The sequence below is a fragment of the Gobius niger genome (genome assembly GCF_951799975.1).
Source record: "Gobius niger genome assembly, chromosome: 12".
Taxonomy (NCBI): domain Eukaryota; kingdom Metazoa; phylum Chordata; class Actinopteri; order Gobiiformes; family Gobiidae; genus Gobius; species Gobius niger.
The window spans coordinates 28,490,560-28,503,498 of NC_136863.1; the positions used below are offsets into that span (position 1 = coordinate 28,490,560).

The 12,939-nt window shown below is 44.1% G+C and overlaps 1 protein-coding gene across 1 annotated transcript in view; it reads right to left on the reverse strand.

The window, feature by feature from the left end:
• hgfb (hepatocyte growth factor b) overlaps positions 1-11,209 on the reverse strand; it is an 84,324-nt gene extending 73,115 nt beyond the window's left edge. The window contains exon 1 of the mRNA XM_079567817.1: positions 11,034-11,209. Within this exon, the coding sequence (XP_079423943.1) occupies positions 11,034-11,085 (52 nt within the window). The 5' untranslated portion in view covers positions 11,086-11,209. The remainder of the gene's footprint in view (positions 1-11,033) is intronic.
• Positions 11,210-12,939: the final 1,730 nt, after the last annotated feature.

The following is a 12,939-nucleotide window of genomic DNA, read 5'->3' on the forward strand; positions in this document are numbered from 1 at the left end:
ACAACATCTTTGGTCTTTTTGCTTGACTGAGTGCACGCTGAAAGACGGTACGCATCCACTCGTCTAAGCTCAGGTAAGAACAAATCTCAGATGCAAAAACAGTGGCCTGTTCCTTTAAAGTGCTTATCGGGCTTTAAAATCCACAGTTTATCTGCTCACGCTGCAACAAGTGCAAACCTGGCTCTGAAAAGACTGGTCCTTGTCGTAAAGCTGCTGCTGAGCTTCTCCTCTTTGTTTATTGTTGTCACCGAATGAAGTCAGAGTGGACATGTGTCTCGTTAGCTTTACAGTGGCACTTAAAATGTGTTTATTTAATTACATTCTTGTAATGTTGCAAGTACCTGCTGAATTTATGAGTGAGACGAGAGGTGTGCTTTAATTCTGGTGCTGGATCGAAACCAGATGTCACTCCTTGGGCGGAATAGTTACCGTTAGCTCGGGTTTAACGTTACGCACGGGTCAATTGACCTTTTTGTGACTCAATGGCTGCCTGGCGTTTTTACCTTCGATTACGGCGGCAGCAACAACCTTCCAGGGTTCCAGAATGCATGCGTAACAATGGAATAGAAAACCAACCCGAAACTCTAAAAACAATTGATCTTTGAGCATTATAGAGGCCACTGTTGTGGAAAAAGGCACCATGCTAACCACCCATGCAGCCACTGGGTCACTAAAAGGTCAACTGCCCACTATTAAAACGCTCTTTTCACATAAAAAAAACGTTCCCCATTCATGAATAAGGAAGCCAGGCACAATACTAACGTATGGTGAGGTATGTTTTGTCTGTTTATAGCATTTATAGAATTTCTGTGTTTTTATTATCATTGATTGAAGATGTTTAGTGGCCATTGGTTGTGCATCTGTCCCCACAAAAAGCAGAAACTTGAAGTTGTTTCAGCATTTCGCTCAGGACACTTTTAAACCAATTTGTATCTGAAGTAAAATCTCAAAAGGCCTGTCCTTTGATGATTTCTAACGAGGCTTTGCCTAAATGTGGACAACATCTGAATCCTTAACTTGCTAACTCTGCACACATGTTAGGATTGGACACCACGTTTCCTTTTGATCTCTATGGCTGGCCTTTACCGACATAGTAACAGTTGCTAGGGTGCATGATTGGACAATGGCCATTTGGCGGCTGGGTTTTTTATGATCTTCTCTAGGATGTTTTGTACCAAACTTAAATTTTCTGTCGCAAAGTATGTGTGTTCCATGTCACCATTAGTAGTAGGTTTGAAGAAGCAGATTCTGTTTTTGGGGCAGCATTGGAACACATTGAAGTCAACTCTAAATCAAAATAATTGTTTAAAAAAAAGGAAACAAAAATATCATTGTCTGGGGTCGAACACAAAGCCTATTTATAGTAGAAGTTTCACTCGAAATCCTCTCGGAAAACAGTGGCCACCTCAGAGGTCCTGACACTCTGCCTCACAGCGGTTCCTCCTGGGAGAGTGGCCCGGGTTAAGAGGTGCTTCCCTCAGCCAGTCTGCAGGAGGCTGTCTGTGGAGTTTACAGTGAGAGGAGCCGCTCAGCGTGTCGCAGAGCTGGGTCAGTTGTAAATTGCTCAAGGCCGACTTCTGATGAATTGAACCCACGCTTCCCTCTGTCCCTCAACAACATTTCAGCGTTACAGGTGCGGAACGGCATCCTACAGCCCAGCCCGCACTGTGCAGCTGATATAATGCAGTTTAATGCAGCTGGATAAGGACAGAGCTGGATAAGGACAGAGCTCAATAAAGACAGATCTGGATAAGGACAGAGCTCAATAAAGACAGATCTGGATAAGGACAGAGCTGGATAAGGACAGAGCTGTATAAGGACAGATCTGGATAAGGACAGAGCTGGATAAGGACAGAGCTGTATAAGGACAGAGCTGTATAAGGACAGAGCTCAATAAAGACAGATCTGGATAAGGACAGAGCTGTATAAGGACAGAGCTGGATAAGGACAGAGCTGTATAAGGACAGATCTGTATAAGGACAGAGCTGGTTAAGGACAGAGCTCAATAAGGACAGAGCTGTATAAGGACAGATCTGGATAAGGACAGAGCTGTATAAGGACAGAGCTGGATAAGGACAGAGCTGGATAAGGACAGAGCTGTATAAGGACAGAGCTGTATAAGGACAGAGCTGTATAAGGACAGAGCTGTATAAGGACAGAGCTCAATAAAGACAGATCTGGATAAGGACAGAGCTGTATAAGGACAGAGCTGGATAAGGACAGAGCTGTATAAGGACAGATCTGGATAAGGACAGAGCTGTATAAGGACAGAGCTGGATAAGGACAGAGCTGTATAAGGACAGATCTGGATAAGGACAGAGCTGGTTAAGGACAGAGCTCAATAAGGACAGAGCTGTATAAGGACAGATCTGGATAAGGACAGAGCTGTATAAGGACAGAGCTGGATAAGGACAGAGCTGTATAAGGACAGAGCTGGATAAGGACAGAGCTGGATAAGGACAGAGCTGTATAAGGACAGAGCTGGATAAGGACAGAGCTGTATAAGGACAGATCTGGATAAGGACAGAGCTGTATAAGGACAGAGCTGTATAAGGACAGAGCTGGATAAGGACAGAGATGTATAAGGACAGAGCTGTATAAGGACAGAGCTGGATAAGGACAGAGCTGGATAAGGACAGAGCTGGATAAGGACAGAGCTGTATAAGGACAGAGCTGGATAAGGACAGAGCTGTATAAGGACAGATCTGGATAAGGACAGAGCTGTATAAGGACAGAGCTGTATAAGGACAGAGCTGGATAAGGACAGAGCTGGATAAGGACAGAGCTGGATAAGGACAGAGCTGTATAAGGACAGATCTGGATAAGGACAGAGCTGTATAAGGACAGAGCTGTATAAGGACAGAGCTGGATAAGGACAGAGATGTATAAGGGCAGAGCTGGATAAGGACAGAGCTGGATAAGGACAGAGCTGTATAAGGACAGAGCTGGATAAGGACAGAGCTGGATAAGGACAGAGCTGTATAAGGACAGAGCTGGATAAGGACAGAGCTGTATAAGGACAGATCTGGATAAGGACAGAGCTGTATAAGGACAGAGCTGTATAAGGACAGAGCTGGATAAGGACAGAGCTGGATAAGGACAGAGCTGGATAAGGACAGAGCTGGATAAGGACAGAGCTGTATAAGGACAGAGCTGTATAAGGACAGAGCTCAATAAGGACAGAGCTGTATAAGGACAGAGCTGTATAAGGACAGAGCTGGATAAGGACAGAGCTCAATAAGGACAGAGCTGTATAAGGACAGAGCTGTATAAGGACAGAGCTCAATAAGGACAGAGCTGTATAAGGACAGAGCTGTATAAGGACAGAGCTGTATAAGGACAGAGCTCAATAAGGACAGAGCTGTATAAGGACAGAGCTGTATAAGGACAGAGCTGTATAAGGACAGAGCTGTATAAGGACAGAGCTGTATAAGGACAGAGCTGTATAAGGACAGAGCTCAATAAGGACAGAACTGTATAAGGACAGAACTGTATAAGGACAGAGCTGGATAAGGACAGAGCTGGATAAGGACAGATCTGTATAAGGACAGAGCTGTATAAGGACAGAGCTGTATAAGGACAGAGCTCAATAAGGACAGAGCTCAAGAAGGACAGAGCTGTATAAGGACAGAGCTGGATAAGGACAGAGCTGGATAAGGACAGAGCTCAAGAAGGACAGAACTGTATAAGGACAGAGCTGGATAAGGACAGAGCTGGATAAGGACAGATCTGTATAAGGACAGAGCTGTATAAGGACAGAGCTGTATAACGACAGAGCTCAATAAGGACAGAGCTGTATAAGGACAGAGCTGTATAAGGACAGAGCTGTATAAGGACAGAGCTCAATAAGGACAGAGCTGTATAAGGACAGAGCTGTATAAGGACAGAGCTGTATAAGGACAGAGCTGTATAAGGACAGAGCTGTATAAGGACAGAGCTGTATAAGGACAGAGCTCAATAAGGACAGAACTGTATAAGGACAGAACTGTATAAGGACAGAGCTGGATAAGGACAGAGCTGGATAAGGACAGATCTGTATAAGGACAGAGCTGTATAAGGACAGAGCTGTATAAGGACAGAGCTCAATAAGGACAGAGCTCAAGAAGGACAGAGCTGTATAAGGACAGAGCTGGATAAGGACAGAGCTGGATAAGGACAGAGCTCAAGAAGGACAGAACTGTATAAGGACAGAGCTGGATAAGGACAGAGCTGGATAAGGACAGATCTGTATAAGGACAGAGCTGTATAAGGACAGAGCTGTATAACGACAGAGCTGTATAAGGACAGAGCTCAATAAGGACAGAGCTGGATAAGGACAGAGCTGTATAAGGACAGAGCTGTATAAGGACAGAGCTGGATAAGGACAGATCTGGATAAGGACAGAGCTGGATAAGGACAGAGCTGGATAAGGACAGAGCTGGATAAGGACAGAGCTGGATAAGGACAGATCTGTATAAGGACAGATCTGGATAAGGACAGAGCTGGATAAGGACAGAGCTGGATAAGGACAGAGCTTTATAAGGACAGAGCTGTATAAGGACAGAGCTCAAGAAGGACAGATCTGTATAAGGACAGAGCTGGATAAGGACAGAGCTGTATAAGGACAGATCTGGATAAGGACAGAGCTGTATAAGGACAGAGCTGGTTAAGGACAGAGCTCAATAAGGACAGAGCTGTATAAGGACAGATCTGGATAAGGACAGAGCTGTATAAGGACAGAGCTGGATAAGGACAGAGCTGGATAAGGACAGAGCTGGATAAGGACAGAGCTGTATAAGGACAGAGCTGTATAAGGACAGAGCTGGATAAGGACAGAGATGTATAAGGACAGATCTGGATAAGGACAGAGCTGTATAAGGACAGAGCTGTATAAGGACAGAGCTGGATAAGGACAGAGATGTATAAGGACAGAGCTGTATAAGGACAGAGCTGGATAAGGACAGAGCTGGATAAGGACAGAGCTGGATAAGGACAGAGCTGTATAAGGACAGAGCTGTATACGGACAGAGCTCAATAAGGACAGAGCTGTATAAGGACAGAGCTGTATAAGGACAGAGCTGGATAAGGACAGAGCTCAATAAGGACAGAGCTGTATAAGGACAGAGCTCAATAAGGACAGAGCTGTATAAGGACAGAGCTGTATAAGGACAGAGCTGTATAAGGACAGAGCTGTATAAGGACAGAGCTGTATAAGGACAGAGCTGTATAAGGACAGAGCTGTATAAGGACAGAGCTCAATAAGGACAGAACTGTATAAGGACAGAACTGTATAAGGACAGAGCTGGATAAGGACAGAGCTGGATAAGGACAGATCTGTATAAGGACAGAGCTGTATAAGGACAGAGCTGTATAAGGACAGAGCTCAATAAGGACAGAGCTCAAGAAGGACAGAGCTGTATAAGGACAGAGCTGGATAAGGACAGAGCTGGATAAGGACAGAGCTCAAGAAGGACAGAGCTGTATAAGGACAGAGCTGGATAAGGACAGATCTGTATAAGGACAGAGCTGTATAAGGACAGAGCTGTATAAGGACAGAGCTCAATAAGGACAGAGCTCAAGAAGGACAGAACTGTATAAGGACAGAGCTGGATAAGGACAGAGCTGGATAAGGACAGATCTGTATAAGGACAGAGCTGTATAAGGACAGAGCTGTATAACGACAGAGCTGTATAAGGACAGAGCTGGATAAGGACAGAGCTGTATAAGGACAGAGCTGTATAAGGACAGAGCTTTATAAGGACAGAGCTGGATAAGGACAGAGCTGGATAAGGACAGAGCTGGATAAGGACTGAGCTGTATAAGGACAGAGCTGGATAAGGACAGAGCTGGATAAGGACAGAGCTGTATAAGGACAGAGCTCAATAAGGACAGAGCTGGATAAGGACAGAGCTGTATAAGGACAGAGCTGTATAAGGACAGAGCTGGATAAGGACAGATCTGTATAAGGACAGAGCTGGATAAGGACAGAGCTGGATAAGGACAGAGCTGGATAAGGACAGAGCTGGATAAGGACAGATCTGTATAAGGACAGATCTGGATAAGGACAGAGCTGGATAAGGACAGAGCTGGATAAGGACAGAGCTTTATAAGGACAGAGCTGTATAAGGACAGAGCTGGATAAGGACAGATCTGGATAAGGACAGAGCTGGATAAGGACAGAGCTGGATAAGGACAGAGCTTTATAAGGACAGAGCTGTATAAGGACAGAGCTGGATAAGGACAGAGCTGTATAAGGACTGAGCTGTATAAGGACAGAGCTGGATAAGGACAGAGCTGTATAAGGACAGAGCTGTATAAGGACAGAGCTTTATAAGGACAGAGCTGGATAAGGACAGAGCTGTATAAGGACAGAGCTGGATAAGGACAGAGCTGTATAAGGACAGAGCTGTATAAGGACAGAGCTCAATAAGGACAGAGCTGGATAAGGACAGAGCTGTATATGGACAGAGCTGTATAAGGACAGGGCTGGATAAGGACAGATCTGTATAAGGACAGAGCTGTATAAGGACAGATCTGTATAAGGACAGAGCTGGATAAGGACAGAGCTGGATAAGGACAGAGTTCAATAAGGACAGAGCTGTATAAGGACAGAGCTGTATAAGGACAGATCTGGATAAGGACAGATCTGGATAAGGACAGAGCTGTATAAGGACAGAGCTGGATAAGGACAGATCTGGATAAGGACAGATCTGGATAAGGACAGAGCTGTATAAGGACAGAGCTGGATAAGGACAGATCTGTATAAGGACAGAGCTGGATAAGGACAGAGCTGGATAAGGACAGAGTTCAATAAGGACAGAGCTGTATAAGGACAGAGCTGGATAAGGACAGAGCTGTATAAGGACAGAGCTGTATAAGGACAGAGCTGTATAAGGACAGATCTGGATAAGGACATATCTGGATAAGGACAGAGCTGTATAAGGACATATCTGGATAAGGACATAGCTGGATAAGGACAGAGCTGTATAAGGACAGAGCTGGTTAAGGACAGAGCTGGTTAAGGACAGAGCTGGATAAGGACAGAGCTGGTTAAGGACAGCTCTGGTTAAGAACAGCTTCAATCTGCTCCAGTAGAAATGCTAATAATCCTCCTGAATGACTGACTCTTCATTTTAAAAAAACATCCGTGCAGGACGATCACTTTGAAAGCGCTGTTGTCCGCTGAGTCGGGCACGGAGCCAGGACATGTCCCGCTCCAGGTCTGCTTCATTGATTCTGCACTGTAAGCTTTGTGTCTAACCGGTCAGGGGTAGGAGCAGCACACAGGCACAGCAGTAAAAGGCGCTGACAGAAATATGTTGTTACTACATGAAGCACGGCGAGTCAAATCAACACGAACGGGAGCGGTACGGGGAGAACGGCATCCGTTTAAAACTGGCTGATCTGCACTTTTAATCCAGTTAGTTATAGTTATTTCTTAATACTTATTCACTACCAGGACAGTAAGACATCTGCACTTGCACCGTATTAACCATTTTCCACTGATAATTAATAGAAGAACTAAGTAAGGCATAAAACACAGCACTGGCTCTGGTATTGAAGAGCAAACATTGATCATTTGGAAGAAAAAGCTCGGGGAGGGATCGCTATTGTACAGAACTTCAGAACATGTACAGGTACAGCCCCCGGACAGCAGGTCTTTGAACTAACTGCACCATGAGGCTGAAGGCATCACATAGTGCACCCCGACTGTGCAAAAGTCTAGTCAAGTTCAATCTGGCTGCATCCATTATTCCGCTTTTGTCTCTAAATTTTTTTTTTTTTAAATCTACACGTAAAAGGTCTTATTTTTATATGAAAACAATAAAGGTGCATTATGAAACTTGTCAGGCAAAAATAAAACCTTGATATTTGTGCTTGCAGCGGGAACCATATGTTTGCATATACCTTATAAAAACACACTTTTTCTCACTGTCTGACATGAAACCAGAATCAACATTTATTTTTATTGTTGTTTTTTTGTGATTGATGTGTTGCTCCATCAGACCATCTTGTAAATGTTTCTTTTTTTTTGGGGAGAAAGGAACACATAATATAAGTGTGTCTTCTTTGTGCTCCTTTTCAATTGGATGAGGATTGTTCTTATCAGCATTATTATTATTATTATTTTTTTTGTAAAAATGAATATTCAGAACAATTGAAATAAATCAAAAATGAAATGAAATGAAATGAAAGTTATACAGTTTTAAGCCAATGCTACTAAATATTAATGAAATGTATGTCAACTTTTGCCTCAACTGGAACTGCCACCTTAACGTGGTGGAGGGGTTTGAGCACCCGAATGATCCTGGGAGCTCTGTTGTTGGGGGCTTCGTGCCCCTGGTAGGGTCTCCCATGGCAACCAGGTCCTAGGTGACGGGTCAGACAAAGACCGGTTCAGAAGCCCCTTGTGAGAGACCAACAGGCCCGGTTAGATCCATTAGGCCGTCCTTCTGTGGACCCACCACCTGCAGGAGGAGCCATAGGGGCTGGTGCAATGTGATTTGGGCAACTCCAACTGCTTCCCCCACGACCCGGCAACGGACAAGTGGAAGAAAATGGATGGATGGATGGATGTCAACTTTTGGCTTTGTAAAAAGTAATACAAAAATGTGTAGAAATTTGGAATTTGGCAAACAGAAATATATTTTTTTCATTCTTATTGACCTAAAAAAAACTTACAACTAAAAACTTAATTCTGGTTTCATGTCAGACAGTGAGAAAAAATGCAAATGTGTCTTTTTATGTGTATGTAATCATATGGTTCTCGCTGTAATTGACCTTTTTGTGACCCGGCTGTATGAGTGGTTAGTGTGACACCTTACTTTCCATCACCGCGCCTCTACAACACTCCAACATCAGTTGTTTCGTGGGTTTTCTGGTGAGAGGCTCCGTCAGCAGTGAGACCCTTCCAGAACTGTAAATTGATCCTGAAGCCACCGTGATGAAAAGTAGAGATTCCAAGCTGAACACTCGTACAGCTGCTGGGTCACTCAAAGGTCAAATACTCACTAATACATTGCTTTGTGTTTTTTTTTTTTTCACTTAAAGAGTTCCCCAATGCACATTTACATATTTTAGTGGCCCAGCGGCTGAGTGGGTGGTAGCACAGCACCTTTCCACAACACTCCTGGATCAATAGGTTGCGTTCACGTTCTATGTGAGATGGAGGGCAGCGTACAATTACAACTCTACAGGAGGGATGCTGTTTTGGACAGAAATCTCCAAACATTAAATAGACAGGGATTAGGCCATATTACAACTGCCATCATAAATTCTTGACTTACAGTCCTTTCAGCTGCTCATCATTACGCCTGTGTTTTTTAATGCTGTCACCACTTTTGGACGCCATTAAGAAAAAAACAACTGGACCTTAGTTCATTTGTGCTCAAAACTGCAAAAACTTGCAAAAACTGACATGAATAAACTACTTGAATACAAATGGGTACGGTGAAAAGTTGCCAACGCTAGCTGCTTACTGCTGGTGCGCAGACACAGCCAAAATCTACCAGAAACCTAAAAACACAACAAGCACTATGCTAGCCGCCCATACAGCCACATGGGTCACTCAAACGTCGCAGATTTTTGTTTTTCTTCACATAAAAAGTTCCATAATGCACCTTTAATTTTTTTGTATATTACATTGGGACAATGCATGTTAAAGGCCTATGGACTATACTGTACTGCCATCAGTACAAAGGATCAAGAATCTAACCTGTTGAAATATCATATTCTGCTGACTTGAGTCAATATCTCCATGGAGACGAGCTGGAGACGTACCCACTCCCGGTAGAGTTACTGTCATGTCTTAGGAGAGCTGAGCCGCTCACAGCAAAGGCACATGTTTGTACATTTATGAGGTATTTTTCAATGATAAAAATATCTGTCATAAAATCAATGCTTGTACCTAAATTTTATTTATTGGGTAAAATTCTAAGGCCTCGTGGAAGACCCAGGACACGCTGGTGGGACTATGTCTCCGAGCTGGCCTGGTGTCGCCTCGGGGTCCCCCCAGAACAGCTGGAGGAGGTGTGTGTGGATCGGGAAGTCTGGGCATCTCTGCTGAGACTGCTGCCCCCGCGACCCGGCCCCGGATAAAGCGGAAGAAAATGGATGGATGGATGGATGGATGGATGGATGGTAAAATTCTACACAATGTGGCTTTAAGGATTAAATGTAAGTTGTTGACGTTTCACATGCAAACGTTTCTAACGTCCAAATATCCAAAATCCTTGGCAAAAAGTGGATACAAATCCCAGTAGCACTTTATTTTATACCCTTGGTACATTGTACCAAGCTAAATGTAGTACAAGGTAATGTGCTTTGTAACAATGTGTAATAACTTGTACCTATGGGTTAGATACATAATATGTATATGTATGTGTAGTTTGTAGGTACATAATGTAACAAGACATAATTCTAACTCTAACCTTAAGCCCTAACCATAAGGGTCTCGGGTCCTATTACATTATGTACTTACAAAGCATTAATACAAGTTATTCCATTGTGTACATGCTACATAGGTACAAGTTATTGCACATTACTACAGAGCACATTACATTGTATTACATTAAGTTAGGTACAATGTGACTGAACAATTTGGAGCCTGTATTGTCTGGGAAGAAGGAATTTGGACAAAACTCCCTTTGACTCCTCAATTCCCCACAGTAATGGGAAGAAACATGAAAGTTAGTCAGACTTATTGCGTAGATAAGACTTTTGAATTGTTTGGTCCTGGCTGAAAGTGAAGATTTCAAGTGGCCCAAACCCGAAAACATGACTAAATATGTATTTATTATTTTAAATGCAACGCATAAGTCCCATATTTTTCTCATACATTTGTGTATTCACCATGCTGTAACTTTAAATGGACAATAAAAAGTATTGACGCATGCTCGCTCTTTGACACATTCGAAAAAACAAACAGACAAACAAACAAACAAACAAACAAACGCTAGGAACATTAAACTAGCAATCAACACATGTACGTCCTGTCGTAAGAGCCAGAATGCGCGCTGCGTAAAAGACCCCAACAACTTCTGCGTGGGACTTACCCGCCGTACACATGACCAGCAGCAGTCCCGGCACGAAAGTATAAATCCACATTTTGTTGTTGTCTTGTTGGCGCGGGACGGGGTGGAAATGGACCGGAATGAAAGCGCGACGGGCGGTTAAAAAAAAAAAAAAATGAAAGAAAAAAAAAAGAGTGAGTAATTTTGTGTTGAAGTAGCGCCTGCAGCAATCGCGCCGTGCGTTCTGTCAGACTGGTCTCTCCACACTGCGCGGAGGATGCGACTCTGCTCCTAAGTACGATCCACACCTCCCTCCCTCCCTCCCTCCCTCTCTCTCTCCCTCCCTCCCTCCCTCTCTCTCTCTCTGGCTCATCTCTCCATTCAGCTCTGGAGAAGCAGGCGTGAGAGTAACACGTCTCACCAGAAAGGGGTAGTACATGCGTAACTTGTTGGAGTTCTCTCACAGTCAGGGTGAGCGGGGTAAAGAGACTTGTTTTGCATTATTGGCCTATTAAATGTTTAGGATGTTTTGTAACTGTTTATGACTCTAAAAAAAGAAAGAAAAAATAATAATAATAATAAGGTTAAGGGAAATTCGTTCTCTGCATTTGACCCATCCCCAACCTGTAGGAGCAGTGGGCAGCCGGGGCTCGGGACCCATGTGGAGCCAGGCAGATGGTCAGAAACACCATGGCTGGAGGATTAGCCTATTGTAGTTGTTTTTAGTGGTAGGGGAAACCGGAGTATCCGGAGGAAACCTACCAAGACATGCAGAGCCGGTGCTGACCCTTCAGTTCGCATCCCGTGGCTATTCGACGAAGAGCGAATCCGTTTACGGTAAAAAACAGTTCCACTGGTCAGTAGTGCAGGGCAGAAGGGGAACATAATAACCACAATTCAGGCCCCGTCCCTCTGTGTGAGAACCACTAACCACTAAGCCACTGTGAGACTGGGGTTTAGGACTACTACTAGTCTATTGCCCTCACTTTTTAAAATGGTAAATGGCAAATGGTCCCATTCTCTCACCTCAGTTTGGGAACCGCTATTTAAAACTGCCTGTCTGTCAGAGAGCCCGACCCCGTAAGAACGCGTTGATTAATCAATGAAACAACACCGTCGTTTGACTGAGATGCGGGGCCCTTGTGGCTGAAGACAGGGGGAGGAGATGCAAACTCCACACAGAAGGTCAACCCGGCACCTTCTCACTGTGAAGCACGAGCGCTAACCACTGCGCCACCATGTGCAATTATAAAACAAATATAGTAAATATAATATTTGATAGATTATCATTTGCGGCTGCTCTCGATCTCTTCAACTGCATCATTAACCACCTGGTGACCAGGGTTTGTGAGTGTGTCCTCAGAGTGTCCTTCAGAAGTTACCATCTGACTGACGCTGATGGTACATCCTGCTCCGCACGTCCTACAGCTGAGAGGTACTCTCTGTTCTGTAAAGAGGCAGAGAAGCCTGTCCTTCAAGTGAGCTGGACAAAGACCAAGTCGTATGTACGTATGTCTGTGACGGACCGGATCCACCTCTTCATCTCTGCAGCGAGATTGTTGAGCCAGTGGAGAGCTTTGTGCATCTGGGCTCTGCGGTGAGAGATAACGGGGACGTAAAACCAGAGGTGGTCCGCTGAAGAGCCCTCAGCTCTGCACTCACTGCGGATGGAGACGACCGTGAGGCACACCGTGTCATTGTGGGCAACCATAAACAGCACAGAGTCACTATGGAGCTGCTTGCATAAGCCCGCCAGTATTGGAAGAAACTGGTTCACCTGGTCAGCTCAACACACCACTACTTGTTTTCAAATATTACTAAGTAACTGTCTCCTGCAAACCCAGAACCACTTTGGCAACATCAAGATTTTTTGGTTTGTTAAAGAGAAAAATGACCGACAAACATCTGAAAATAAACATACTCACATTTGTTTTCCTTAAAGTTGTTT